General features: G+C 37.0%; 1 protein-coding gene across 8 annotated transcripts in view; it reads right to left on the reverse strand.

Moving 5' to 3' along the window:
* The window catches only part of SLC41A2 (solute carrier family 41 member 2), a 121,778-nt gene that overhangs the window by 59,094 nt on the left and 35,760 nt on the right, over positions 1–26,924 (reverse strand). For all 8 annotated transcript variants that reach the window (XR_011502673.1, XM_044746345.2, XM_044746342.2 and 5 more), the window contains 2 exons: positions 18,263–18,370; positions 2,546–2,617 (listed from right to left, as the gene is read on the reverse strand). Coding sequence is in view for 7 of the 8 variants with exons in the window: in XM_044746345.2 (XP_044602280.1) it covers positions 2,546–2,617; positions 18,263–18,370 (180 nt within the window). In the remaining variant the exon portion in view is untranslated. The remainder of the gene's footprint in view (positions 1–2,545; positions 2,618–18,262; positions 18,371–26,924) is intronic.

Genomic DNA, 26,924 nt, shown 5'->3' on the forward strand with positions numbered 1-26,924 from the left:
GAACTCTTCAAATCATACTGGTACAATGTTAGACCTAAAAGAAACCCTAAGAGAATCATCTAGGTCACTGACTCTTAACTGTGTTTGTGTCAAGGACTCCTTTCACAATCTGGTAAAAATTTTACAGAGATTCTTTTCTCAATGAAAATATAGATGCACTTAATATTTTGAGTAGAATTTCTAGGTGCTCACAGATTTTGAAGCCAATCCATGTACTGGAATCCAGGGCTCTGGGAGAAAACCCCAAGCCGTCTGATCCTGTCATATAGTAAATTAAGGAACAGCCGGGGCTAGCGAGTCCAGATTTCCTAGATTACAGCCCCCGACCTCTCATTACAGTTCCTGCTGATGTCACCCACAGATTCAGAGCTGGGATTCAAGCTGTAAGCACCATTACGGCTGTACCAGTTTAAATATTTCAGCATTTTCGTCCTGGTTGATAAATAATATAATATATAAAAGCAGTAAAATTAATAAATGATATAAATTCTAGCATGGTGATTCCAACATTTTTCTGGTTTGACACTAAAATACAGAGCTAAGAAGCCTCCTGCAGACATCATGGCATGTCTATATGTACGCATCTATGTATCTAGCTAGCTATTTACGAGGAAAGGGAAGCACACAGCTCAGATGAGGAAGTCCTGTTCTCTCAACCTGCAAAAGAAATGTCTAACTGTACCCAACAGAAGAGTGAAGTCTGGGTTCAACAAGTAGCTGCAGAGATTAGCAGGGGCCATAGATGTTGGTGTGGGGCACATCCCTCCTGGTGAGGTAATGGTTCTTCAATGAGATTAGGAACTTTGCTTAATTTGACAACTTATGCACTGGTTGAGGTGGCCACCTCGTACAGTTGTACAGAAATCTGTGACAGGTAATCTGCTTGAGATCCCACTTAATAGCCAGAAGAGCAAATAGCCCACCCAGTGAGACCATGAACCTCCTCTATCCTTTCCATTCTTCCCCACCTCCACCTTCCACAGCCAGCGCCCAGTCAGAGAAGCCTTTGCTAGCCCATCCCACTCCCCTCCCCATGCTCATCTACTCCACAAGCTTTAGCAGATGGAGCCTTGGAGACAGCACAACCAGTGCCCCGCCTCCACTGATGCCCCCGCCCCAACACACCCCGAACACCTTTTCCTCTCCCTTCTGCTTTTGTGCACAGGTAACTGGGCTCCCACCAGTTGCTGCCTGACTGGCTGGCACCAATTGTGTCCTGATGGGTCTGTGTGGGCTTCCCTGTTTCTCATGCATCCTTGGTGGAGTGAGACAGGCAAAGACACAGACTTCAGGCTATGGCAACTAGGATCAGTGAATCCTCAGACTTCTCTGGCTCCCATCCTGACCAACAGTTGCATGGAGAGAGGAGGACAAGGGAAGGGTGGAGACTAAGAGTGGAAGGAAAAATTAAAAGCTGAGATGGAAATTATTAGGATGATTTGATGAATAATTTACAACTCATATTACTTGGTAAGAGTTTAGGGTATTTAAAGAACAAAATGAAATATATTTTCAAATTTTTATTTATAGATTAATTTACAGTAGTCTACTGGTTGGTAAATATTTTGATTATCACTCCTGCTCAGATTCCTGCAGTTTCAAGCTGAAAGGGATCACAGACATCTCTAATGCAATACTGTGACTTAAAGAGGCAAGTGAAGCCCGGGCAGGTGAAGTAGATTAACAAAGGTTATACAGGTGGTTAATGTTAGAGCTGAGATTAGATCCCAGATTTTCTCATTTCTAACCCTGTGATCTTAGAAGCAGCTGCACATTTTTTTAAAAGCCCATATTCCAAAAATTCCTTTATTTCTTTGTCTTTGAAATGCATTACATGAAATTACTTTTCTGCAACCATGTTCTCAACATTATGTCCTAGTGGAGCTAACATTAAAGTGAGTGAGCATTCCCTAAGCTCACAGTTGCTAGAGCCTTATGGGGGCTGCAGTCTTACGTCCTGGGGACAGGAGAGGGCGGCGAGAGAGGAGGAGATATTCACCTGAGATTAGAGAGAGCTGTAGATAATCTATATATAATCCACGGTTTAGTGTATATATAATTGACAGTTTAATGTGTTCATTTATATTAACACTAGTGACATTAACAAACTGAGGAAAGCTCAGCTTCAACAAACATCTGGCCGTAATATATAAAACAAAGCTAAGTTTAATTAGAGGATTTACTTAAAAAAATCAAAGTAAAAAAATAGCATCTAAGCAATGAAGTACTAAATATTTATTTGTACAATGCTAACTCAAATTCTGGCACTATTACAAACTTATGATAGAAAATATTTTGTTTTTTCTATATTTTGCATATTATGTGTTTTTCATATTTAGAAGAACCTGATCAATTTCCAGAGAAAGAAAACTTTCAGAGGTCATGGGAGCAATTTATTCTCACTTTTTCATGACACCAAATTGTTCTGAGTTCCCTGAAACAATTAAATGGTAGACTCAACAGCACTAAAATTTATTCCGCTCTTACAGGTAATTCCCAAGATCCGTAAACCCAAGATCTGTAAACAAATATGTGTATCACTTACCTGCTTTAAAGCCAAGTTGCCAATTATTAGGTTCCACTTTTCAATGGGTGAATCCATCTTCCCAATATTTACCTGTTAAAGTGGATATTTTCATGTATCACTGAATAATCTACATGCTCTCTACTCTGCTTAAACAGCAATGAAGTCTTAAAGCCAAAGATGATTCTTTGGTAAATCTGATGAGCTCACACTGCACTTTAAATATAACTCTGAATTTACTACCAGTCTTGCATCTCACATTCAGCTTGCCTGAGATATTCAGAAAAAATAATGTTTGTTTTTTACTTAATAACTAGCTCACAGGAACCAGTGGACCAGTTAATACTTTCCATCTGCCCACTGATGTTATTTTACAACTAACATCATCAAGTGTCATCCTAATATGCCGAATTTTATGTACTGAGGCCCAATATAAATAATTACATAATTTTTTTTTTTTTTTGAGGAAGATCAGCCCTGAGCTAACATCTGCCGCCAATCCTCCTCTTTTTGCTGAGGAAGATTGGCCCTGAGCTAACATCCATGCCCGTCTTCCTCTATTTTATATGTGGGACACCTGCCACAGCATGGCTTGATGAGCAATGCATAGGTCTGCACCTGGCATCTGAACCGGCGAACCCCGGGCCACTGAAGTGGAGTGTGCAAACTTAAATGCTATGCCACAGGGATGGCCCCAATAATTACATAATTTGAGCTGCTAGCATTTAATTCCACATCATGAAAGTAATGTAATTTGAAGAATTACTGACAAAAAACCCAGATATAAACAAATCATTCATTTATATATAATTTATATTTGAGTCATAACTAAAACTGTTAGCAATAAAAAATTCATTCAGTTCATACATGAATTTTTTTTTTAAAGATTTTATTTTTTTTCCTTTTTTCTCTCCAAAGCCCCCCAGTACATAGTTGTCTATTCTTCGTTGTGGGTCCTTCTAGTTGTGGCATGTGGGACGCCGCCTCAGCGTGGTTTGATGAGCAGTACCATGTCCGCGCCCAGGATTCGAACTGACGAAACACTGGGCTGCCTGCAGCGGAGCGCGTGAACTTAACCACTCGGCCACGGGGCAGGCCTCCATATATGAATTTTGATCATGTATCTCACTACTGTCATTTATACATCTTTCTGCTAAATGCAAGAATACTCTCCAAAAAAATAGTAGTATTGTTCACATATTCAATTGCTCTGTAAGCTAAATCGTGCTTTTCAACCACTTAGGATTCAAATAATGTATGTCCAAATCTGACGAGTTTTTCGAATGCAGTCATTTGGAAAGCAATGAACAATCATTATTAAAAACACTATATGGAGCTGGGTTTCAATTATTCATCATCTGCTGGGTCATGGAAGATGGGTGAATGGGAAAAGTGGGAGACACACAAGGATTGTTATTTATGGGTAGTTTTAACCATGGACAGACTACAGTTTAGCTCACTGGCTTCAGACCAGCAGGCGAAGCGCTACGTCAACATTTCCTCTATCAGTTCAGCAAACAGATTCTACTCCCTAACCTCACCCTGGACTGTAGTCTCAAAGCATCCAGCAGATGCAAATATTACGATTTCTCAGTGTTTCAGAATAATTATTCATGGTGTCTTTATTTGCACATTTCTTTCCTAAGCCTGGAAATCTAAATTATTGATGAAATTTGTGTTTGTAGCTCTAGCAACCTGGGTCTTTGCTCAAATGAGTAATAAGGTACAAGCAATGTTTAAAGAGTGGACCTACCTCAGGTTTAGTGTTCAAAAAATAGGTATGAGAGAAATTAGTGTTATTTTTAATAACTTTTAGAAAGATGACTATAGGTATTGGAAACAATCTAAAATGATTCCATGAAACAGTATAAGATGTCAAGACTCCAGGATTGCTTGATGACCAATGGAGACACACGTATATTAAGCTCTAGGGAAAGATCAAGAAAGGTAGAGTGGCAGAAGGAATGAGTGCTATGAATTAGGTATGCACCTGTGCCAGATCCACTTTGTACCACCACCACCAGTCCCTTCTAAAGCCTAAAGCGACATTCTTCAAAATCCCCTTCCTTAGAGCTTCAGATTGCAGTCTACCAGTGAGAGGAACTTGCCTAAGATTTGAGAGACAGAGTGAAGGAAAGGCCACTATTTTTGGAAGGTCCTGGAGGTCAGGCATGGAAGGCACCCAGACCTCTTTGCGGCAATGCCCTCCTGGCTTTCCTCCCCTGCTCCAGCGCTTCCGGCTGTTTCTCTGTTCTTCCATCACAGGTCTTCACTTCAACTTCTCCCACTTTTGTGTAAGCCCAAACTGCTCTATTAGATTCCTTCGTGCCACAGTACATACCACGGCTCTCTTTTCCTGACCAAACCCAGACCAACAGAGCAACCTCGCACTATTGAATTAATCTGTTTTACAAATGATGATGATCACAATCTCTAAGTCTCCTCCAGATCTAGAAGTCTTGAATCTGTAATTCTTTTAGTCTAAGATAAATAATGAACAGCAAGTTAATGTATGACGTGAAATAAAATATATTTCACGAAATATAATTTGATATGAAATCATAATGCATCATGTGAAACAAAAAATAAAAAGTAGAATATATTCACAAATATTAATAACCTCTTTAACAAAGGAAAGACTTTTACAAGTAAGGATTAAAGAAATTAAACTAGAGGCCGGCTCAGTGGTGCAGCAGTTAAGTTCGCACGTTCTGCTTCAGCGGCCTGGAGTTTGCTGGTTCAGATCCTGCGTGCAGACCTAAGCATCACTTGTCAAGCCATGCTGTGGCAGACATCCCACATATAAAGTAGAGTAAGATGGGGACGTATGTCGGCTCAGGGCCAGTCTTCCTCAGCGACAAAAAAAAAAAAAAAAAAGGAGGATTGGTAGCAGATGTTAGCTCAGGGCTAATCTTCCTCAAAAAAATAAAATAAAATAAAATAAAGAGAAACGTTGACTCAAATTTACCTAGTTAGGGAAAATAGTTATGGTATGGGCATGCATTGGAGGTGGGGGCGGGGGTGGGGGTATGAGAGGACACAGAAAATTGACCTTTGTGTCCTCTTTCTTGTAGAAGCTGCACCAAGAATTGAGCTGACTCACCCTACTGTCCAGTGGCCTAGGATTAATACGAACCGTCTAAATTTTTTCAGAGCAGAGAAGGGGTAGCATGAATGTTGTGTTTAAAGGCTTTTGCTAGACCTGCTTTTATTAGATTAGATGACCTGATGGTGCTCAGCTAGAGGAACTAAGAACTTGGAAGGTGATAAACTATAGCAGGGTATGATCTGATAAAGTCTTCTGTTTAACCCAGATTTATTTAAATTACGGATATCTTAAAGTACTAGAAAAATAGGCCAGTATTTTTGCAGAGACACCACCTAGTTTTTTAGGAAACAGTCGAGCTAAGGTGGCCAGAGCCTGAAGATGTGTCATCTTTGGCCAACACAGTGGTTTTAAATTTCTGAATCTGAATGCCTTTAGGTAAAGTCTGCTTTTTATAATCCCTAAACCATTCCGGTTCATAAATGCATGTTATATGTTATTTATCTGACCCTGAAGAACATGAGTTATAGCTAGGATAAGATTTATTGGGGCTAAAGATAAAAGTTGGTTGGTATGACCTTGAAACTACAGATTTACAAATACAGTTGCTATAACTGACACTAGAAAAAAATGTTTAATATGTAAATACTTGAAACAAGTGTACTGAAAGCCCCCATTGAAGTACGTCTTAAGAAAACAAGTATGAAGTATATGTACAAAAAAACAGGTATACAAAAAAATAAACTATTGTTATTTCTGGGTGATGGTTTTATGGATGGTTTTATTTTCTTCTTTTTCTTTAGTGGATTTTTCAAATTTTCATCAGAGAACAAGTAGTACTAGTATACTCAGAAATTTTATTAAAAACACATAATTGGTGAATTTAAAAATCAGCAACTAGGGGCTGGCCCCGTGGCCAAGTGGTTAAGTTCACATGCTTCGCTTCAGCAGCCCAGAGTTTGCCGTCTTGGATCCTGGGTGCAGACCTACACACCACTCATCAAGCCATGCTTTAGTGGCATCCCACACAGAAGAATCAGAATGACTTATGACCAGGATATACAACTATGTACTGAGGCTTTGGGGAAGGAAAAAAAAAAAAAGAGGAAGATGGGCAACATGTTAGCTCAGGGCCAATCTTCCAAAAAAATTAAAAAATAAAAATTGGCAACTAGTAAAAGAAATAGTTGCAGCTTTTTGTCTAAATTTGGGTTCTACAACATAAATGACAGTAAAATGTGAAGAGCATTAAGATGAAAACCATAATATAAACTAAGATCACTCTAAAAATATGAGGAACTGGAAGCCAGCTAAAGAGTGGCTTGTATACAGCAAGACACTAAACATTTGGAAGAGAACAAGAGGAAGAATGAAAAAGTGGAAGGGGTAAAAGGAAAACAAAGAAGTGGGAGGAAGGGGAAAGTTTTAGGGAAAAATTTTGTTTCCATTTAGAGAAGAACTAGAAAAGTGAGCATAAATTGCATAAAATCCTTGAGTGTTAGCCACTGAATATTGGTACATTTTTTCCCAGAGGCTGTAAAATCTGCTCTTCTAAAGTTTTCAAACAGGTAGATCCTCATCTACCTAGAAAGACACACCTGCAGTCTTGCACAAAGGGTGACAATTTGACTAAATGACTTCTCTTATGGATACCACAAATCAAATCATAGAAATATGCAAAAAAGTCCCATAAAATATTAGTATGAGTTAATTAGTAGTATGGAACCACTCAGCTTAAAAAGCCTAAAATCTCTAAATGCTATTCCCACCTAAAAGAAACTAGGCCTCCTTACAGAAATGGCTGATTCCAGGCTAGGACAGGGAAAGTATAAGATGAACCTGGAATATCTTGTTGTGCCAGAAAGTATCAAAGTGCTCAAAAAATAATGGGGCCATGTCTAAAGGAAACCAGAACCAATTTGAAAGGGCTTCCCCCTGGGAAAATCCGAGACAATCTTGGCATCAAAATGACTAATGGTAGTAATAGATGATAACCCATTGAATAAAACAAGAATCCATTGAGTCCATATTGAGGATGAATGGATGGGTGGATGGACAGACAGATGGATGAGTGGATGGACAGATGGATAGATGGATAGATGGATAGACGGATGGATGGATGGATGGATAGATAGGTGGATGGATGTATGGATGGATAGAGAGGAAAGACAGGGAGAGTTTTTCATTAGTAGAATGCTAACTAATAAATGTAGAAGGAATAACAGAATTAGAAAATCACCATTTAGCAACCTTCAAAGTAATAATGGATTAGCCAAAAAGCACTAATATATGCTAAGGCAACTTGCTAAATTTGGTTAAGAAAAAGGAAATTTCCACAATCTCAAAGTATCTTCCTACAGATTACTTACTAATTACAAAGGGGTAAAATGTAACTTTATATTGGAGAAACCTGGCAAACACTGTTATTCAAATAATCAATGAGAAAACTGCATGATACTATTTATATGAAATCCTAAAAAAGTGACCAAAAGATCAGTGATTATTTGGGGCCAGAGGTGGTGACAGGATTGATGGCAAAGGAGTATGAGGGAACATTTTGGGGCGAGGGAAATGTTCTACATCTTTTTTGTGGTGGTAGTTACACAGTTTAATATATTTCTCAAAACTCATCAAATGATACACTTAATATGGGTGCATATTATTGTATGTAAATTATACTTCAATAAGGTTAATTTTTTAAAAGCGGTAAGATAACTTTATACAACAGTCATTTTTAAAAAAAAAAAAAAACAAACATTTATACTTCTACTAGCTGGCTTTGTCAAATATTTAAATTTGACCATATTTAGTATACCAATATATCACATATATGTTTAACATCATTATATTGTCCCATAGGTACCTGAGGCTCTATTTGTATTTCTTCAACCTTCTTTTACTCCTCTCAGTTCTGCATACTGGATAATTTCTGTCAATCCACAAATTTATGACTTCTTTTGTCTGCTATCATCAATCTGATATTGACCCCATCAAGTAAACTTTTCATTATGGTTAATGTACTTTTTATTCTAGAATTTCCATCTGATTCTTTTTTAGAGTTTCCATATTTCTCTTAAGATTTCCTATCAGTTCACCAACAGATTTGCTTAATTCTTTGAACATTTTTTCCCTTTAGTTCTTTAAATATATTTATACCAGTTACTTTGAAAAGTTTTGTTAAATACAACCTCTGGGCCCACTTTGGTCACTTTCCATTGGCTGAATATGAATCACACTTTTGTGTTTCTTTCCATATCTAGTGATTTTTGGTTAAAAACTAGACAGTGTGATAATGTGTTATAATAACTGGATAACATTATGTTCTTCTTAGGAATACTGAATTTCCCTTCTAACAAGCAGTTAATTCGCCTAGACTCAAACCACAGACTCTTGCCTCTCCTACAGTGTGGAGCAGGACACATCTCTGCTTCGTTCTTTCAGTTACCAACTATTGCTTTTTAGGCTAGCCCTTTGGGGATCTTTTCTATACTTGTGTAGTTTAATTGTCAGCCAAAGATTTGGACAGGATTTATGCTCAGATTTTGTGGCTCATCCTTTCTGAAGTTTTCTTGCTGCTGGGATTTCCCTATAAATTTCCACCTGCTCTGTCAGCTCTAAGCTCTGTTATCTGATAATTCAAGCCAATAAACTTCAACTTTCTGCCACTGTGACTATGCATAAGTCACAGAAGGCACTTACTCAAAAAAGCAAGAAACTCACAATTCTTAGCCAGTACATTTGTCTTTCAAGTAGAGGCCCCTCCCATGTTTCTGTCTTTTTTTTTTTTTTTTTTTTTTGCCATACTCCTTGATCTCTCCCACCTCAAGCTGGTAAGACTGTGGGTTTTCTGGCACATGAAATACAGGGATTGAGGAACTCCCTCAGGCAAAAAAAAAGCCACAAATTTTGTAATTCTTACTCATTGTAGTTATGCTCTTTTAAGGGTAAACTCTAATTTCGATCTGCTTTTGATCATTTTCCATTGCCTTCAAATAGTTTATCTAGATTTTGTAATTGTTAATCTCTGGGAAGGTTCACTCAACCACTTCACTCCACCATTAACTGGAATTGGGAACCCTGTCATATATTTTTATATGCTTGAAATATTTTATAATAAAACATAATATTCTAAAACACACACATACACACCCTCATATCTTTCTGAATGTACAGGGGTGATGCATATGCTCATAATCTCAATTGTGGTAGTTTCACAGGTACATATTATGTATTGAAACTCATCAAAGAATAGACTTTGAATTTGTTGAGTTTCCTGTGTGTCAATTATATCTCAATAAAGCTTCAAAGAAAGGGGGGAGCTAAAAATCTAGTTGATTGAAATGGTTTTAGGTTAAAGATAAGTATTTTTAATCCACAAAGCTACGACTAGAGGTTGGTATTTATAACTTAAGAAACATACCTTAAAATGAAGAACTAATAGGAATATGCAATCTATTTCTATCTAACAATCAGGTTGTCTGACAAGAACATGTAAAATTTAGAATTATATCAAATTTAGAAAATAATACTGAGATTGTAGTTGTATCTAAATTATTCCATGGTTGTTCATATAATTATTTGGGGCTTTAATTTTTCTTTATTTTAGAAATTTTACAATTTGAATTGGAAGTCTAACATAAAATTATTAGAGAAAGAGGCTTTCCCTCCACTAGAGTGTAAGCTCAATGAAGGCAGGAACATTTTCTGTTTTGTTTATTGCTGATTCCCTAGCACACAGGGCAGTGCTTTGTATATCGTACGGGCTCAAAAAGATTTTTCGAATTAAAGAGGTAAAATATTATAAAATAATTTCAGAGAATCAAGAGTTCTCTGATAAGAGGTTTAAGACAACAGAAATCAGTTTTGCCTAGAGTGGGAAAGAGCTCATCAAATTGTGCTAGGCAATTTGCTCCTGGGAAATAGTTTTACAGACATTTTTTTTAAATACTGTCTTTAGGACAGTGGATACCACTTTTTGACTCTTTTATATCTAGCATTCAGAAGCATAAAATTTTAGGCCTCAGACAATAGAATTTAAACCCAACAATTTATAGAACCACTGTACTTGGTTTATTTTCCAGTTATTTATTACTGTTATATATCTATAACAATATCTACTATAATATATATCTACTGTTGAAAAGATAAAAACCCAGGAAAAATTATTCAAGTTGATCATCATACCTTTGGAAATAAATTTTGACTTAAGAGAGCAAGATAAAGTTGGCTTGGATTTGACATTATTAAGTCTCCCTTGTTAAGATAGAAAATCTATTTTATTGAAATATCTTTTTATCTGTGAACATTTAATCTTTAGCTTTATAGAATAACAAGTTTTAAAGACAACTGACCTTCAACAGATTGAGTGAGTAGGCCATATCTGATATCTTGTGTTTTAAATTCTCTATGTTTATACTTACCCAAGGCCTTCCTTATAATCCTATAAGCTCATTTATCCTGACTCTCTGGTAGACTATTATAAAAATGAGAAAAGACCCTTTAACAGAGAAAAAGATTAAAGTAATCATAGACTGGCCTTCTATAACTATAATGATTTTTACTCCTGGTTTTACAAGTGAAAATAAATAATGCATAGGAAAATTGTAAAATTTTAAAAAGACATTTTTTGCACGTAGATGAAAAGCTGAATTTCAAACAGTGCTTGTTTTAAGTTACAAAAGAAATTACACTCATCCTCCCTTCTCCCTGGAACCAGCCGGTACAGTTAGGAATGTGCTACAGCAGTCCCAGTTAGAGACAAGAGGCAACTAAATTAACATAGTGGCAGGTGGGGCATAAGAGAAAGGGAAAAGAGGTTTCATGGGTGGAACTGACAGTCTAGACAGTAACTGGATGAGGGGGGTTATTGGTAAGTTAATAAACTGATACGAATTATAGAAAGCATGGCTGGAGTAAGAGAAGATAATGAGTTTAGTTTTGAATGTACTGAGTGGTACAGATAGTTGAAAATTCAGCTCTGGAGGTTAGGAAAGAGACTAGAGATATGGATCTGAGAGACAGCAGTGTGCCATCAGTGGTGGACTAGGCGAAACTACTGAGGAAGAACATGTAAAACTTCAAGAAAACCTCATATCAAGAGGATGAGCAGAGAAAAAGAAATCAAAAAAGTAGACTAAGCAGCCGCCATGGAAGATGGGAGAATAAGGAGACTGTGGGCTCTCAAAGTCAAGAGTAATAAAAATTTCAAATAGAGAACAGTGAGTGAAGAGTCTAAGAAGGTGAGCCTCTCGAGATTTTGAGTTGGTTTAACAGTCGGTGGAGTAACAGAATTGGAATACAGCTGATAAAGGTTCTCTAGCATTTTGCAAGAACGGTAGTACTCTGCCTGGCAAACTTGAGATCAAATTCCCTAAGCAATTAAAACACCACAAACTAGATGAATATACCATGTCATCATAGCTTGACAAGTTACTATTTTTCCATCTACTAATTTGTTTATTTTTACCACTCTCAAATCCAGAGAAAATTTCAAGTAACCACTCCCGGTCTTTAATTTCAGCTAATCCATCAGCCACTTCTGTTGGCTCGCTGAAAATTAGTTCTGGGCTCCAACTATGTCTCATATATCCATGGCCACCGCCCTGACGCAAGCCAACATCATTTGTAGGCCGTATTACTGCAACAGACTCCCAACCTGCGTCCCCTCTTCAGTCCTTGGCCTCCTAGAGCCCTGTCCCAACACAACAGTCAAAATAATGTTAGAAATATGTATCAGATCACACCACCCCCTGTTCAAAACCTTCCAAGTGCCTCCCATTTCACACAATAGCCAAAGTCCTTCCAGTGGCCCACAAGGTGATCTCACGCCCTGTGATTTTCCTCATCTCTCACTTGGTCCCAGCCCTATTGGCCTCCATGCTGCTCACTAAACAGTGGTTCTCAAACTTTGACGTGTATTGGAATCATCTGGAGAGCCTATGAAAATACAGATTGTTGAACCACACCCTCAGAATTTCTGATTCAGTAGCCCTGGAGTGGGAGTGGGAATTTGCATTTCTAACAAATTGTGATGCTGCAGATCAGAAGACCACACTTTGAGAACCACTGATCTAACACATCCACAACATTCCTGCCTTTGGCCCCGGGCATTGCCTGGGACATTCCTATCTCAATAGCCACAAAAAATTACAGTAAACAAATTAGTAGATGAAAAAAGTAGTAACTTGTGGCATCAAGCTATAATACCAAGGTGTATCCATCTAGTTTATAGTGCTTTAATTGCTTTGAGAACCTAATAACTCCTTCAGTTTATATGATCAGTGACACAATTCTTGACCTACGAAGACAGCAATTTCACTCCTACCCCCCCAAAGAAAGGCCCAGCTAGACCACCCTGCAGTGCTATTAAATTTCCTACGTGTTGAGCTTCTACCCAGCTTGGGAGTTCCCCCCTCTTAAATATGAACAGACAAATAATACAACCAGACGTTTGAGGAAAATATCTAACATAAAATATGGCCACCACAACAAATAAACTAAAGTTCACATAAAAAGATTAGGATTAAATTCGCCTTTATTCAGTTTTAATGGTAATACATGATCAAATTAAATAGAATTTAATTTGCAACACATGTATTCTTTTTTAACCAGATTCCTTACAGCACGGCCCATTTCAAAATGGACTGGCATGTTTAATCTATTATTTGAACCCTAACAAATACTGGATAATGCTCAAGAAGGCTGCTTTTAGAAATATTTTCTTTGAGGTAAGCCAGCCAAAATTTCAGTGTTCCTGGAAAAGTTATCAAGTTGCTTAAATGTTTGTATGCTTAACTATATTTATCAGAACAAAGTTCATTTTCCAACAAAATGAAACTAAAGCCACCTTTTAACTCTCATTCTAATAACTTTCTTCTCCCTTAAATGCTGCCGCTTGTTTTTCAAGACCTCTTATTCTCCTCTCCTGCCAAAAAGCCTCTTGGATTGAGTTCCCACCAGTTCTTAAACCCACCAGTAAGCCACCGGTTCTTAAAACATAATACAAGTGGAGATCACTGGGAAAAGATGGCAAATGGAACACAGGTATATAATTTCACTAACTCTAAAAACCTTAGCAAAACTACACAAAAGTTTTGGGTTTTTTTTTTTTTACACAAACGCTAGAGGTATACTGGGCACACATTCCTGCTGGATGCCAAATGGCCAAGTGTTAAAAATCAATATTCAGCTGACAGTATACGTCACCATTATGTAATGAACTTCTGGGTTACTAGAACAAGTGTAAAATGTAGTCAAATGTTTAAAATTGTATTACCATTTTACTATTAATTTTTAAAAAAATAATTTCATAGTACTGAGAGCTGTGAGATTGATCCTGTGGTCACTATACTTCATATTTGCGATTCTATATAGATGCTCACTTTCAAACGAAGCCAGTAGAAAATCAAGATTGTTTCTGCCTAGCTTCGCCAGTCTAGATACTGCTGAGAATGATGGTGCTACCAGATTACTAGGCTCTCTTTCTTCTCAAATAATAATTGATAAAAGACTTATCTGCTCTTTAATTTCGAGGTTTGAAGATTTGGTTGTTAGCGGTGATGGAATTTCCTTGAAATAATTCCATAAACTCAAGTTTTTTACACTTCTTGATGATGATGCTTTCTAAATATTTTCAGATGAGTCTAAAACGGTTGCCCTACCTTATATTTTTTTATTTTCATACTTTTACACATACTTACTGTTTCATATGATCACTTGAGAAAAATCTGTCTTTAAATCTTGAATCTAAAAGTGTAACAATAGAGGGGCTGCCCTGGTGGCCGAGTGGTTAAGTTCGCGCGCTCCGCTGCAGGCAGCCCAGTGTTTCGTTGGTTCAAATCCTGGACGCGGACATGGCACTGCTCATCAAACCACGCTGAGGCAGCGTCCCACATACCACAACTAGAAGTACCCACAACGAAGAATATACAACTATGTACCGGGGGGCTTTGGGGAGAAAAATAAAAAAATAAAAGCGTAACAATAGAGCAATGTAACTGGCTTCCAAGACACCAAAAAAGTAATGAACTTCCATCTATATCTCAGCTTTTATTGCATCCATGCTGATTTCAGGATCTTCTCAAGAGTAGAATGATAGGACTTTTATAGCAGCTATTATGTAAGAAATACTTGTATGCTCCAAGGTACATCCATTTGGTTACTTAAGATGGTTCCTGTAAAAGAACTGCTTTCTCTGTCACCACTGGTTATTAGACTTGTTATTGTTACTTTCAGAGTCCAATATTAAGGCTATTGTGTTCAAGAAACTGTTTTTAATATATAACTTCTCTTCCGTCTTGTTTTAATATCTTGAAGAAGTACATTACAAGGCAGTGTCAAAATCTCTTCTATGTTATGCAATTTTCCTTAGGCCAATAGAAGTTTTCACTCCTGGATTCTAGAATCAGTAGTACTCTAAATCTGGTAAGAGAGGCCCCAGCTCTGAGACCCATGGCTTAGAGGGCCTCACTATGGCCCTCCTTTAGCTATGCCCCAGACTCAGGATGAGAAGTGCATAGGGCCCAGGTGGTGTGCCCACTCAAAGCCTATGGATCATCCCCTTGTAGGAGACGCTCCAGATACCTAGGACCATAAAGTTCTCTGACCAAATGGCCTGGAACCCAATTCCAGGGCCTCTTCCTAAACTCAATCCTCCTGAAGGCAGACCATGCCACAACTGGGTGCACGCCCACCCCAAGGAGTGCTCAAAGGGTGGCTGTTTGCTAGGGGTATAGATGGAGCTTGGACATGGGGCCTGAGGTATGTATGAGGTCTTTCAAATTGCAGGACATAGAGCCAAGGGTGGGGGAAAAAGGGGGGCGGGCCTCAGACCAGAAGCTAGCTCTCCACAACACCATGTTCCAAAACAGAACTTAAGAAGTCCAAGAAGTCATAATTTGATTTTGGACTTCCAGATCTTCATAAGGATATATCTGCCAAGGTGGAAAGACAGAGATTTTTGTTAGGTTTGTAAGCTTGTTGTATAATTTTAAACGATGTAGGCATATGTTACCTGCTCGTATTCCTGGCCCAGGCCCAACTGTTAAAGTGAACTTGCTTAGAATGCTTATAAACATTTGACATTATGACACTGACATCATTACACTGATTAAGATACAACAGTAATCTGGAAGGATCTTTTCCCAGATTTTGATATGGCTGACTCACTTTTATTATTCACGTGCCAGCCTACACATCACCTCTCAGAGAAGTCTTCTCTAACCACTAATATAAAGTAGCCCTCATGAACCATCCTTCATCACATTATCCTGTTTCATTTTCTTCATGGCCCTTATCAATATCTGAAATTATTTTTGTAAATTCCACCACAGTGGGGACCTTGCCTGCTTTGCTATTCATTTATAGACTAGTGGATTCTTATTTGATGCCATGGGTTATAATCTGTAACTATCATTTATTTTGTGGCTCAGATTGTCCCAGATCTGGCTACTATGTTACACCGTATCCTCTTGTCATGGCCCCATCTTTTATTTTTTTTTTTTCTAGCATTTCTTTACGTTCTGGCACCACAATATGTTCCAGGGTCATCTTACACTTTTATGCTCCAGACCAAGGAGCCCTAATTTCTATTATTCTCCAGTCTCTTTAATCTTCAATAATTACAATGATTACATGCAAAATTATAGACTAGCCTACAGTGAATTTACCAAAGTCATTCTACTTTATGAGATTTGGCTCCACCTTAGTGACTAGCGGATATCCCCAGACACCATCTCCAGCTCACCAACCAAGTACAGAGATAAGCAATAGGACTATATCTTTAAATAATTTTTTAAAATAATGAATATCAAAAGTTTAAAAATATTAAATACCAAAAACGTTGTGTTTTTGGTGCTAAGACCAAAACCTCAGGAGAGGATCCTTACAATGTAGAGGAGAAGACTATTAAGTTTTTGTTACTGCTGTTATTTATTGGTTTTATAAACTGACAGAGTTATCCTGTGCAGGTAAAAGGGAAAGTTCTAGAATGTGATTTATTCCATTATATATATACTAGCTCTGTGTCCTCAGGAAAGTTACTCAACTGTTCTAAACCTGTTTCTCCTCAACAGGAATAATAGGGCTTATCTCATAGTGTTGTGATAAGATATCCTTATAAAGCAGTTAGCACAGGCCTGGCACATGATGAGAGCTCACGAATTTGCAATGTTTATTATCATCCTGGGCAGAGTATGGCTATATGACCTTTTATATGAAGAGGCTTAGAAAGTTCCATAGGGCACATGTAGCATTTTCTCTTAATTGAGCAAGCCCATAATGTTAATAAAACATTATTTAATGCGTTTCTTTTCCAAACATCTGCTTTACTCCAGAAACTTTAGGGAACTCACAGTTGCCCCGGGGGGGAAAATGGGGAGAGGGCAGGAGGAGGAGAGAGCGCTCTTGTCAACAACACATTTGCTCAACTTCCACGTTTAATTACCCTTAGATACACAAATTTTTTTTCCTAGTTCACAGGTGGATTCATTAGCTGTAGCTTCTTTAAAGAAAACATAGACTAATGGCACTGCAATTAGTAATACCCTCTGACGGCTTAGTTAATTATTGGCTAACATTCTGTAGGCAGAAGGCTCATCAAAGTGAATCTCACTAGCTACATGGTTTTAACCATAACTTGGTTCCACGATGGCTAAACCTCCAAAGAAGGTTGTAGTGAGAAAACAATGTCCTTCTGGGCTTCCAAAAATAACTCAGAATCCTCCTAGTGGCAGTATTTTCAAAAATGTTTAAGCTTTCTGGCTGACAATTCAGTAATATATAGTTAAAGCCTTAAAAGTATGCATTTTTTTTCGAACGGTAATTACAATCCTAGAATTTGCCGGAAAGAAAGAAGAATGCAAAACTGTATGTACATAACAGCAAAACATTAGAAAGAAACTATATTTCCAATATCCATCATGAAAATACTGCCAAGTATGTATCTACATTATGATATACCTAACTATATACAGGTAGAGATATCCAACATACTCTACTGAACTGTGGTAGAGATATACAACAGACAAGTACATAGCCAATAAAAATAAAGACATAAGTCTACCTTTATTGATGTGGAAAGAAGATCATGATGTATCTTCAAATGAATATCACAGATTATAAAAGAGACTACATATGATTCCAGTTCTTTATTAGAATATATACTATGTATGTATCTACATTATGATATACCTAACTATGCATAGGTAGAGATATCCAACTATAGAAGGATCTATATGAAAATATTAATAGTGATTATGTCTAGGATAAGAAGTGGGGGTAGTTCTAAATTTTCTTCTTTACACTTTTTTCCCTGTTCTTCAGTTTTCACAATAAGCATGTATTACTTTTACAATCACAAAAAGTTTAAATACCAACCAACCATCGAACCATAAAGAATCTCAATATCTGACTTGTCCCACGTCTTTAAGCACTGATAATAATTGCCAGAATGCCCTGGACTAAAAGGAGACAAGTACTATTTCTTTTGGAGAGAAAGAAGGGCCTATAATTCTCAGATTAGACAGCCCAGAGAACTTTCAGGGTATGCTGTCAGGCATAACTACTTAGCATAACCCTGAGGTCCAGGAATTTATCAGATAGACAGAGGTAAAAATTTTTCCTGATACAAGTTCTCTTTAATAGAGAGAAACAGTATAAGTAATAGATATGCTTTGAAGTAGGAAAAAACTTACAGCAGTGGATAATCTGGACGCTAATGTCATTTCCAAGTTCCCTTTGAGACCAAGAAGCGCAGGAACTAAAATGAAAACTTCTGTTACTTTTTTGAACACCTCCCAGTGCTGTAAGAAAAAAAAAAATAGAATTTTCTGGCACTCTTTAAAAAACACTTTAGAACAAAGACATTTCTAAAACTCTCAGCCTTTTTTCCAATGTTGCATTTACATTTTGAATGACTACACAGGTCATTTAATCAGTGAACATTTAGCTTAACCCATTCACCAGAGCTCTGAAACCCTAAGTTACTTTAGAAAATTTAGTTAGAGTGGGGAGTGATAGCTGATTCAGTCACTACATTCCAAAATACATCTAGCTTGCTACACAACTCTGATGCTCTTCAGTTGTACTTTATCCCTTTATGATGACAAGAGTCAGCGTAACTAGTAGTTAACCCCAAAGACTTAAGAATCAGATAACCTGGATTTGAATCTTGGTTCCAACACTAATTATAACAACCCCATAGGAAAATTACAGTAATATTATTATTTAATTCACAAATGAAGAAATTAAGATTCAGAGCTGTTAAATGATTTTCCTAAGATCAAAGGATGGGACCTAGAATTGACTTTAGAAGTTCTGAGTCATCCTACGTTCTGGTTCCCATTTTAGGGTGTGAGGCAAGAGGCTGCAGAGCAGAGAATCATAAAAAGAGCACTAAGTTGGAATTAAGAAAATTTGTGATTCTAGGCCTGGATCTTTCATAACACGGCTGCACGATCCTGGATGAGTTACGTGTCTTTCTGATCTCAATTTCTTCATGAAATGATGATACTATCTGTCCTGTCTAGCCCTGGGGAAATACCACAATAATGAAAATGACAGATATTAAAGTACTTTATAACCTGAAAAGACCATATGACTTAATGACACAAGGTGCTATTTTACAAGTGCTATTAAGAGGGGACTGTCCTAGTAAAAGACTTTACGGACTAAGGATATTACTTCATGCCAAAAAATATCAAAAACACAGTCTTATCATTAATACCAAGACAGGTAAGAAAAGTAAAACTTAAATCCGTCAGATAAATGAGAGAAAAATTCAATTTGTCCCCAAAAGTTTCCCTAGGTGCTGTTCCAAATAGTTGTAGAACCAAGGTGTTCAGGAAATTTTCATCAGATCAGTCTTTGGTAAAATTCTGTTTCAAAGGATTCGTAAGAGATTCACGAGGGTTCAAGCTAATGGAGGATCAGCCTAAAAAAGCACTGGGGGGGTCCAGTCGCATCCCAGATTCCTTAACCTGTCAAACTAACAAACAAACAATTGTGTCCATGTTTTATGACGGGATAAGAATTCTGCTGTGCTAGTGAGATACGCACCTTTCAGAGATGACGGTGGTGGTGACGATAATGATGATGATGAATAATGACAGATAATAATAATAAATATTAACAATATTCAAAATTCATTGATTGCTTGCTAGGTGCCAGGCACTATTCTTTAGGCTTAGTCATTCAATCTCCACACAAACTTATGAGACAGGAATCATTTTTATCAGATCAGACGTAATTCAGGAATACATTTCACCTAGGTCATAATTTTAAGACACCCACCTATATGATTTAATTTTAGAAACCCCAGAATAATATGCAAATGTCTCTATCAGTCACATGTCATCACATTTTAGGTTTGTTGGGATGCACTCCTTGGGGTTACTAACACCCTTTCCAAGTTCAATTCAAATCAAATACTCCTGTGAAAATTACTATGAAATTACTAACACCATAGCATTGATATAACAATAACTATTAATTATTGATTTCCTATCTCCTGCCAAATAAATTCCACATTCTTTTCTCTACACCTGCAGAGGTGTGCTTATAGAAATTCCCAAATTTTCTCAGTTCATAGCACCCTTACTGTCTCAGAAATGTTTTCAGGGCACCCTTAGGCCAAAAGAAATATCTAACAGTCTTATTAAGTAGCTAGGTCCAAACAACTTAATAAGTATTTATTTCCTAACAATTTAGTGGCCATTTGAAGAAACAACACAAATAAATTGAAAGAAAGAATAATAATTTTATGTCACATAACCAGAATTAGTTACTAATGGGATGTGTGTACCTGTTGGGCACTACACAACTTCTCTAAACTTGGAACTGGAAACTGCCACTTTCATTTCTTATTCTATATTGGTTTTTGTGTGACACTTGCCTTTTATCATAGCACCGCTGAAAAACTAGTTTTGAAAGATATGTCATCAAGACGAATGGAGTGTAATCTAATGTTGAATCACCTTGAGCCGGGAGTCTGTAGAGTATCCAAGAGATGTCATTGTTTTTCCCTTAAAAATTTAAAATATCCCACAGCAACCCTAGGTTGTCCAAACACACAGTCTGGGAAATATGATAGGGAGAAGCCGTACGTTAGTCAAAGGGAAGGGCTCTGGAGTCAAGATTACCTGGGTTGAAATTGCAACTCTGCTACTTTTACTGTGTGACTTGGGCAAAACTATGCTTTACTTTCTTCATCTAAAATAGGGACATGATTTTGTCTCGATCACATATGGTTGTGCTCAGGACTGTGCCTATACATAGTAATGAGTAACAATATCGAGTGTTTATTAGCTATAACGTCAAGATATATTATCAGTTAATTTTCCTTTCGGGAGGAGGTAATTCAAAACAAAGTCCATCAAGAGGATGCTGAGGCAGCTAGTGCCCCAAATAAATTTCACCTACTTACAAATTTTGCCATGACACAGACATGTCCTCTGAGGTGATGGAGAGTATTATCAACTGCTGAACTTCTCCACAAGAACCTGCCCTAAAGGAAATCAACTTCTAATCTTACCTAATTCTGGACTTCTGTCAATATCCAGAATCTTAAGCAAGCACCCACACATCAAACGTAATGTCAGATTGCTTACACATGGACTACGGAGACTCAAAACCTAAAAATCTATTAATGTCCAAAAGGAAAAACCAAAATGAAACTTAAAAAAAACCCAAGAATAATAAAATAAGTTGAGGAACACATCCATAGAGTCCTAACTTAAACAGAAAAAGTTTTTAAAAATCTGGTTGGTAAAAAATGTTTACTCAATTTTAAGAAACATACATACCCCAAATTTGGAGAAGTTTTGTTTCTCTTTTTAAAAACTAAACCCAGTCACTTTTAGACATATGATAAAATGACCAACCTCATTCATAATTACAGAAATGCAAATTAAAAGGCGATAAATTTTCACCTATGAGATTGGTAAAGATCAAAAAGTTGGATAATACTCTGTTGGTAAGCATATAAGGAAACAGGAACTCTATTATACTATTGGTGAGAATGTAAAGCTTTAACTTCTTTCGGGGAATTTGGCAATATCTATCAAATGTAAAATGCACATAATTTTTAACTCAGAACTCTACTTTAATGGATTTATCCTACAAATAAACTTGCAAATGAGTTCAAATACACACATATATAATGAGTTTACTTCATCATTGTTCCTAACAGCAAAAGATTTGAGGCAATTTAAATCCCCTTCGTTAAGTAACTCGGTAGAAAAATAATGATACATTCTTGCTACAGAACATTATGTAGCTGGAGAAGAATGTGGTAAATCTGTGTGCTCCTATATAGGAGCTCCAAGATAAATTAAGAAGAGCAAAGTGAAGAGCAGCATTGTAGGGTTTTTTTGTGTTTTTTAGTGAATATATATATATATATAATATGTATATTTTAGCATATATATGCATAAACTTGCATTTAACATCTATTCAAGGAGACACATAAACAGTAACAGTAATTTCTAAGGAAGGGAATAGGGTAAGGGCACGTACCAGAGGAGAGAGACTTCCTTCTCCATCATATATTCTTTCATACAGCTTAAATATGCTTTACCAGATACATATATTACTATTTTCATTAAACTTTTTATTTTGCAATAATTGTAGATTCACATGCAGTTATAAAAATAATACACAGAGATCCCATGTACCCTTTACCAGCTTCCCCCAATGGTAACATCTTGCAAAACTATATGACAATATCACAACCAGGATATTGACATTGATACAGTCAAGATACAGCACATTTCCATCACCACAAGGATCCCTCCAGTCACCTTTTTATAGCCTCATCCACGTCTCTCCACTCCCAACCGTTTCTTAAGCCCTGGCAATCACTCATCTGTTCTCCATTTCTATAATTTTGTCAACTGAAGAATGTTATATAAGTGAAGTAATATATTATTTTTCATGCTTATTTGCCATCCGTACACACTCTTTGAAATGCCTCTTTATGTCTTTTGCCAATTTTCTAATCGGTTTTTTTTCTGTTGTTTTGAGAGCTCCATATATATTCTAGTCTTTTGACAGATATGTGGTTTGCAAATATCTTCTTTCACTCTGTAGCTTGGCTTTTTTCCTCCTTTTAACAAGGTCATTCACAGGACAAAATTTTTATTTGATAAAGTCCAATTTACCCATTTTTTCTTTTATGAATCACGTTTTTGGTGTCAAATCTAAGAAATCTTCTGCCTAGCTCTAGCTCCTGAAGATTTTCTATGTTTTCCTAAAAGTTGTATAGTTTTATGTTTTATATTTTGTGTGATCCATGTTGAGTTTATTTTTCTTTAAAGTGTGAGGCTTAGATTGAAATTTTTTTTTTTTTTTTGGCCTATGGATGTCTAATTGCTGCAGTACCACTTGCCGAAAGGGCTATTTTTTCCTCCATTGAATTCCTTTTACATCTCTGTCAGAAATTAGTTGGACGTATTTGTGTGGGTTTACATCTGGGCTGTCTGTTCTGTTGCACAGATCTATGTGTCTATCCCTCTGCCAACACCACACAGTTTTGATAACTGCGGTCATTTTAATAATCTTAAAATCAGGGAGACTGATCCCTCCCACTGTCTGTTTTCAAAATTGTTAAAGCTATTCTATTATTTGCATACTTACTAATTGCATATAAATTTTAGAATATTAATTATATCTACAAAAAACCTTGCTAGGATTTAAAAAGTTCTGTTAAGCCTGTATACCAATTTGGGGAGAACTGATACCTTTATTATGTTGAATTTTCCAGGCCATGAATATAGCACTTCTCTCCATTTATTTAGATCTTCCTTGATTACTTTCATGAGTGTTTTGTAGCTTCCAGCATACAAGTCCTATACATGTCTTGTTAGATTTATACCTAGGCATTTATTTTTTGAGTAAATGTTATTGTATCTTTAATGTCAATGTCCACACATTCATTGCTAGTGTAGAGAAACAGAATTTATGTTTGTATGTATTGTGTGTCCTGCAACCTTGCTGAATTCATTTATGTTCTAGGAGCTTTTTGGTAGATTCCTTTGGATTTTCTAAGTAGGCAAGCACGTCATCTGCAAATAGGGAGTTTTATGTCTTCCCTTCCGACCTTTGATTCCCTTTTCTTGCCTTATTGCACTATGATGAATAAAGGTAACCAGTGCGGACATTCTCACTTTGTACCTGATCTTACAGGAAAAGCATTCAGTATTTCACCATTAAGTAAAATGCGGAGGAAGTCCCATGCTATTCTTATTTATCTGAGGGTTTTTATCATGAAAAGGTGTTGAATTTTGTCAAATGTTTCCTCTGCATCAGTTGACAGGATCATGGGATTTTCTTCTTTAGCCTGTTAATATGAATTACATTGATTAATTTTCAAATATTGAACCAGATTTGCATCCTGAGAACAAACTTCCCTTGTTCATGGTGTATAATTCATTTTACATGTTGCTGAATTCTATTTGCCAATATTTTGTTAAAGATTTTTCTCTGTCTACGTACAGGAGAGATACTGATCTGTAGGGTTTTTTTATTGCATTGTCTCTGGTTTTGGTATCCGGGTAAGACTAGTTTCGTAAAATGAATTGGGAAGTGTTCCCTCCTCCTCAATTTTTCAGAAGACCTCATGTAGAATTAGTGTTAATTCTGCTTTAAACATTTGGTATAATTTTCAGGTGAAACTATCTGGGTCTGAAGATGTTTTAGGCGTTTTTTTTAAATTATGAATTCAATTTTCTTAATAGGTATAGAGTTATTCAAATTACCCACTTCATTTTGGGTTAATTGTGGTAGTTAACATTTATCAAAGTAGTGATCTGCTTTGTTTAAGTTGCAAAATGTTTGTATGTAGAGTTGTTTGTAGTACTCCTTCATTATCCTTTCCATGTCTCCCGTTTCATTCTGCGATTGGTAATTAAGGTCTTCTCTTTTTTTTGTCATTATCAGTCTTGCTAGAAATTGTCAGTTTTATTGATCTTTTCAAAGAACCAGCTATCTATTTCATCGATTTTTCTCTACTGCTTTCCTACTTTCAATTTCGTTGGTTTTTGCTTTTATCTCTCTTATTTCCTTTCTTCTGCTTGCTTTGCGTTGGTTTATTTTGCTCATCTTTTTCTAAGTTTGAGATGGGAGCTTAGATTGCTGGTTTGAGATTTTTCCTTTCTTATGTATGCATTTAGTTCTATAAATTTCCATCTCTGTATTGCTTTACCAGTGACTTACAAATTTTGATGTTATATTTCCATGTTCATTCAGTTCAATGTTTTGTTTTGTTTTTTATTTTTCTTGAGACTTCCTCTTTGATCCACCAATTATCTAAACGTATGTTGTTTCATTTGCAAGTGTTTACAAATTTTCCTGTTATCTTCTGTTACAGATTTTTAGTTTGATTACATTGTGGTCAGAGAACATAGTCTGAATTATTTCTTTTTTTTTTTTTTTTTGCACAAGATTAGCCCTGAGCTAACATCTGTGCCCATCTTCCTCTACTTTATATGTGGGACACCTGCCCCAGCATGGCTTGACAAGCGGTGCATAGGTCTACACCCGGGATCCGAACTGGTGAACCCCGGGCCACCAAAGCAGAACATGGGAACTTAACCGCTGCTCCACTGGGCTGGCCCCACTTTCAATATTTTAAATTTGCTGAGGTTTGGTTCATGGCCCAGGAGTTGGTCTATCTTGGTATATGATCCAGGACAGCTTGAACAGAATGTGTACACTGCTGGTTTTGCATGGAGTGTTCTGCAAATGTCCATTAGATCTTGTTGGTTGATGGTACTGTTGAGTTCTTCTATATCCTTGCTGATTTTCTTTCTAGTTGTTCTAGAGAGAACGGTGAGAGAAGGATGTTGAAGTCTCCAACTATAATTGTGGATTTTTCTTTTTGCCTTTCAGTTTTATTGAAGGCTCTCATTATCAGTTAACAAGATGAAAGTCCCAGCACCCTACATGCCCTTCCCTGAAATCATCCTGGCTAAAGTGTTGGGGTACTTCATTATGGCTTCGTTTTTCCCCCCACCTTTATTGAGGCATAATTGAAAATAAAATTCTAATGTATTTAAAGTGTATAACATGATGATTTGATATACATACACAGTGAAAGTGTTCCCACCATCATGCTCATTAATTTAACTAACTCACCTCCCTTTCCCTTACACATCGCACTAGCATCCACTAGCTACCTGTTGGTTAACACATCCATCAACTCCACATAGTTACCTTTTCGTTTTTTGGTGAGAATGCATAGATCTACTCTCTTAGCAAATATCAATTATACAATACAGTATTATCAACTATAGTCACCATGCTATACATTAGATCCTCAGAACCTATTTCTCTTATCACTGAGAGTATGTGCCTTATTACCAACCTCTCTCCATTTCCAACACCCCCTAGCCCCTGGCAATCACCATTCTACTCTGTTTCTACGAGTTTGAACTTTTTTTTTAGACTCCACATATAAGTGATACCATGAAATACTTGTCTTTCTCTGTCTGGCTTGTTTCATTTAGCATAATGCCCCGCTGGTTCATCCATGTTGTCCATTACAGCCTCTTGAGGTTGCTGTCGAAGCTCCCTGCTGGTCCTTGGCTGGTGTGGGTGTGGGTGGGGCCAGTTTTTTCTGTGATGTTTGGCTAGAGTAAAACAATTATTGTCTGAAAGTTTTCTGTCTTGCTAGGTAGCCCCTTTCCTAGTCCTTTGGCTAGAGAGAGCAGGCTTTTGTTGGATTTTTGTTTTTCTGTCTGCATCTGTTGGCATTTTCATGTTACTGGCTTCTTTGAATCCAAGTCTGGGATATATGAAGCAAAAGGAAACTCGCCGCTATTTTGTTCTTTGGATACAAAAGGAGCCCAGCCAGCCTGCTTTCTTCTTTCCACTTTCCAGGGTCTTCTTATGTTTGTTTTATATAAAGTTTCCAGGGTTTTTTTGTACTTAATGGGAGGTATAGGTAAAAATACATCCATTGCAATGGAATCCACGTATTATGTTTTAAACAAAAGCCAGAACCACCACATCAGAGGGAATGCTAATGCCCTCCTGAGGTCATGGCCATGTTAAAAGAGGTATTTTATCTTTAATAAAAACTCTAAAACTCTAGCTATGCTTTATAAGGTGGGACAAACATAGTGATGACTTCCTAGCTTTGTGAATGGAGAAACTGGTGACAAAAATTAGTCTAACATTGATACTGCCCTCTTACCTTCTCTTTGCTTTTTTTTTGCTGAGGACGATTTACCCTCAACTAACATCTGTTGCCAATCTTCCTCTATTTTGTATGTGAGCCACCACCACAGCATGGCCACTGATGGACAAGTGGTGTCGGTCCATGCCCGGGAACTGAATCCACACTGCTGATGCAGAGCA

Source organism: Equus asinus, chromosome 4, assembly GCF_041296235.1.
Source record: "Equus asinus isolate D_3611 breed Donkey chromosome 4, EquAss-T2T_v2, whole genome shotgun sequence".
Classification (NCBI taxonomy): domain Eukaryota; kingdom Metazoa; phylum Chordata; class Mammalia; order Perissodactyla; family Equidae; genus Equus; species Equus asinus.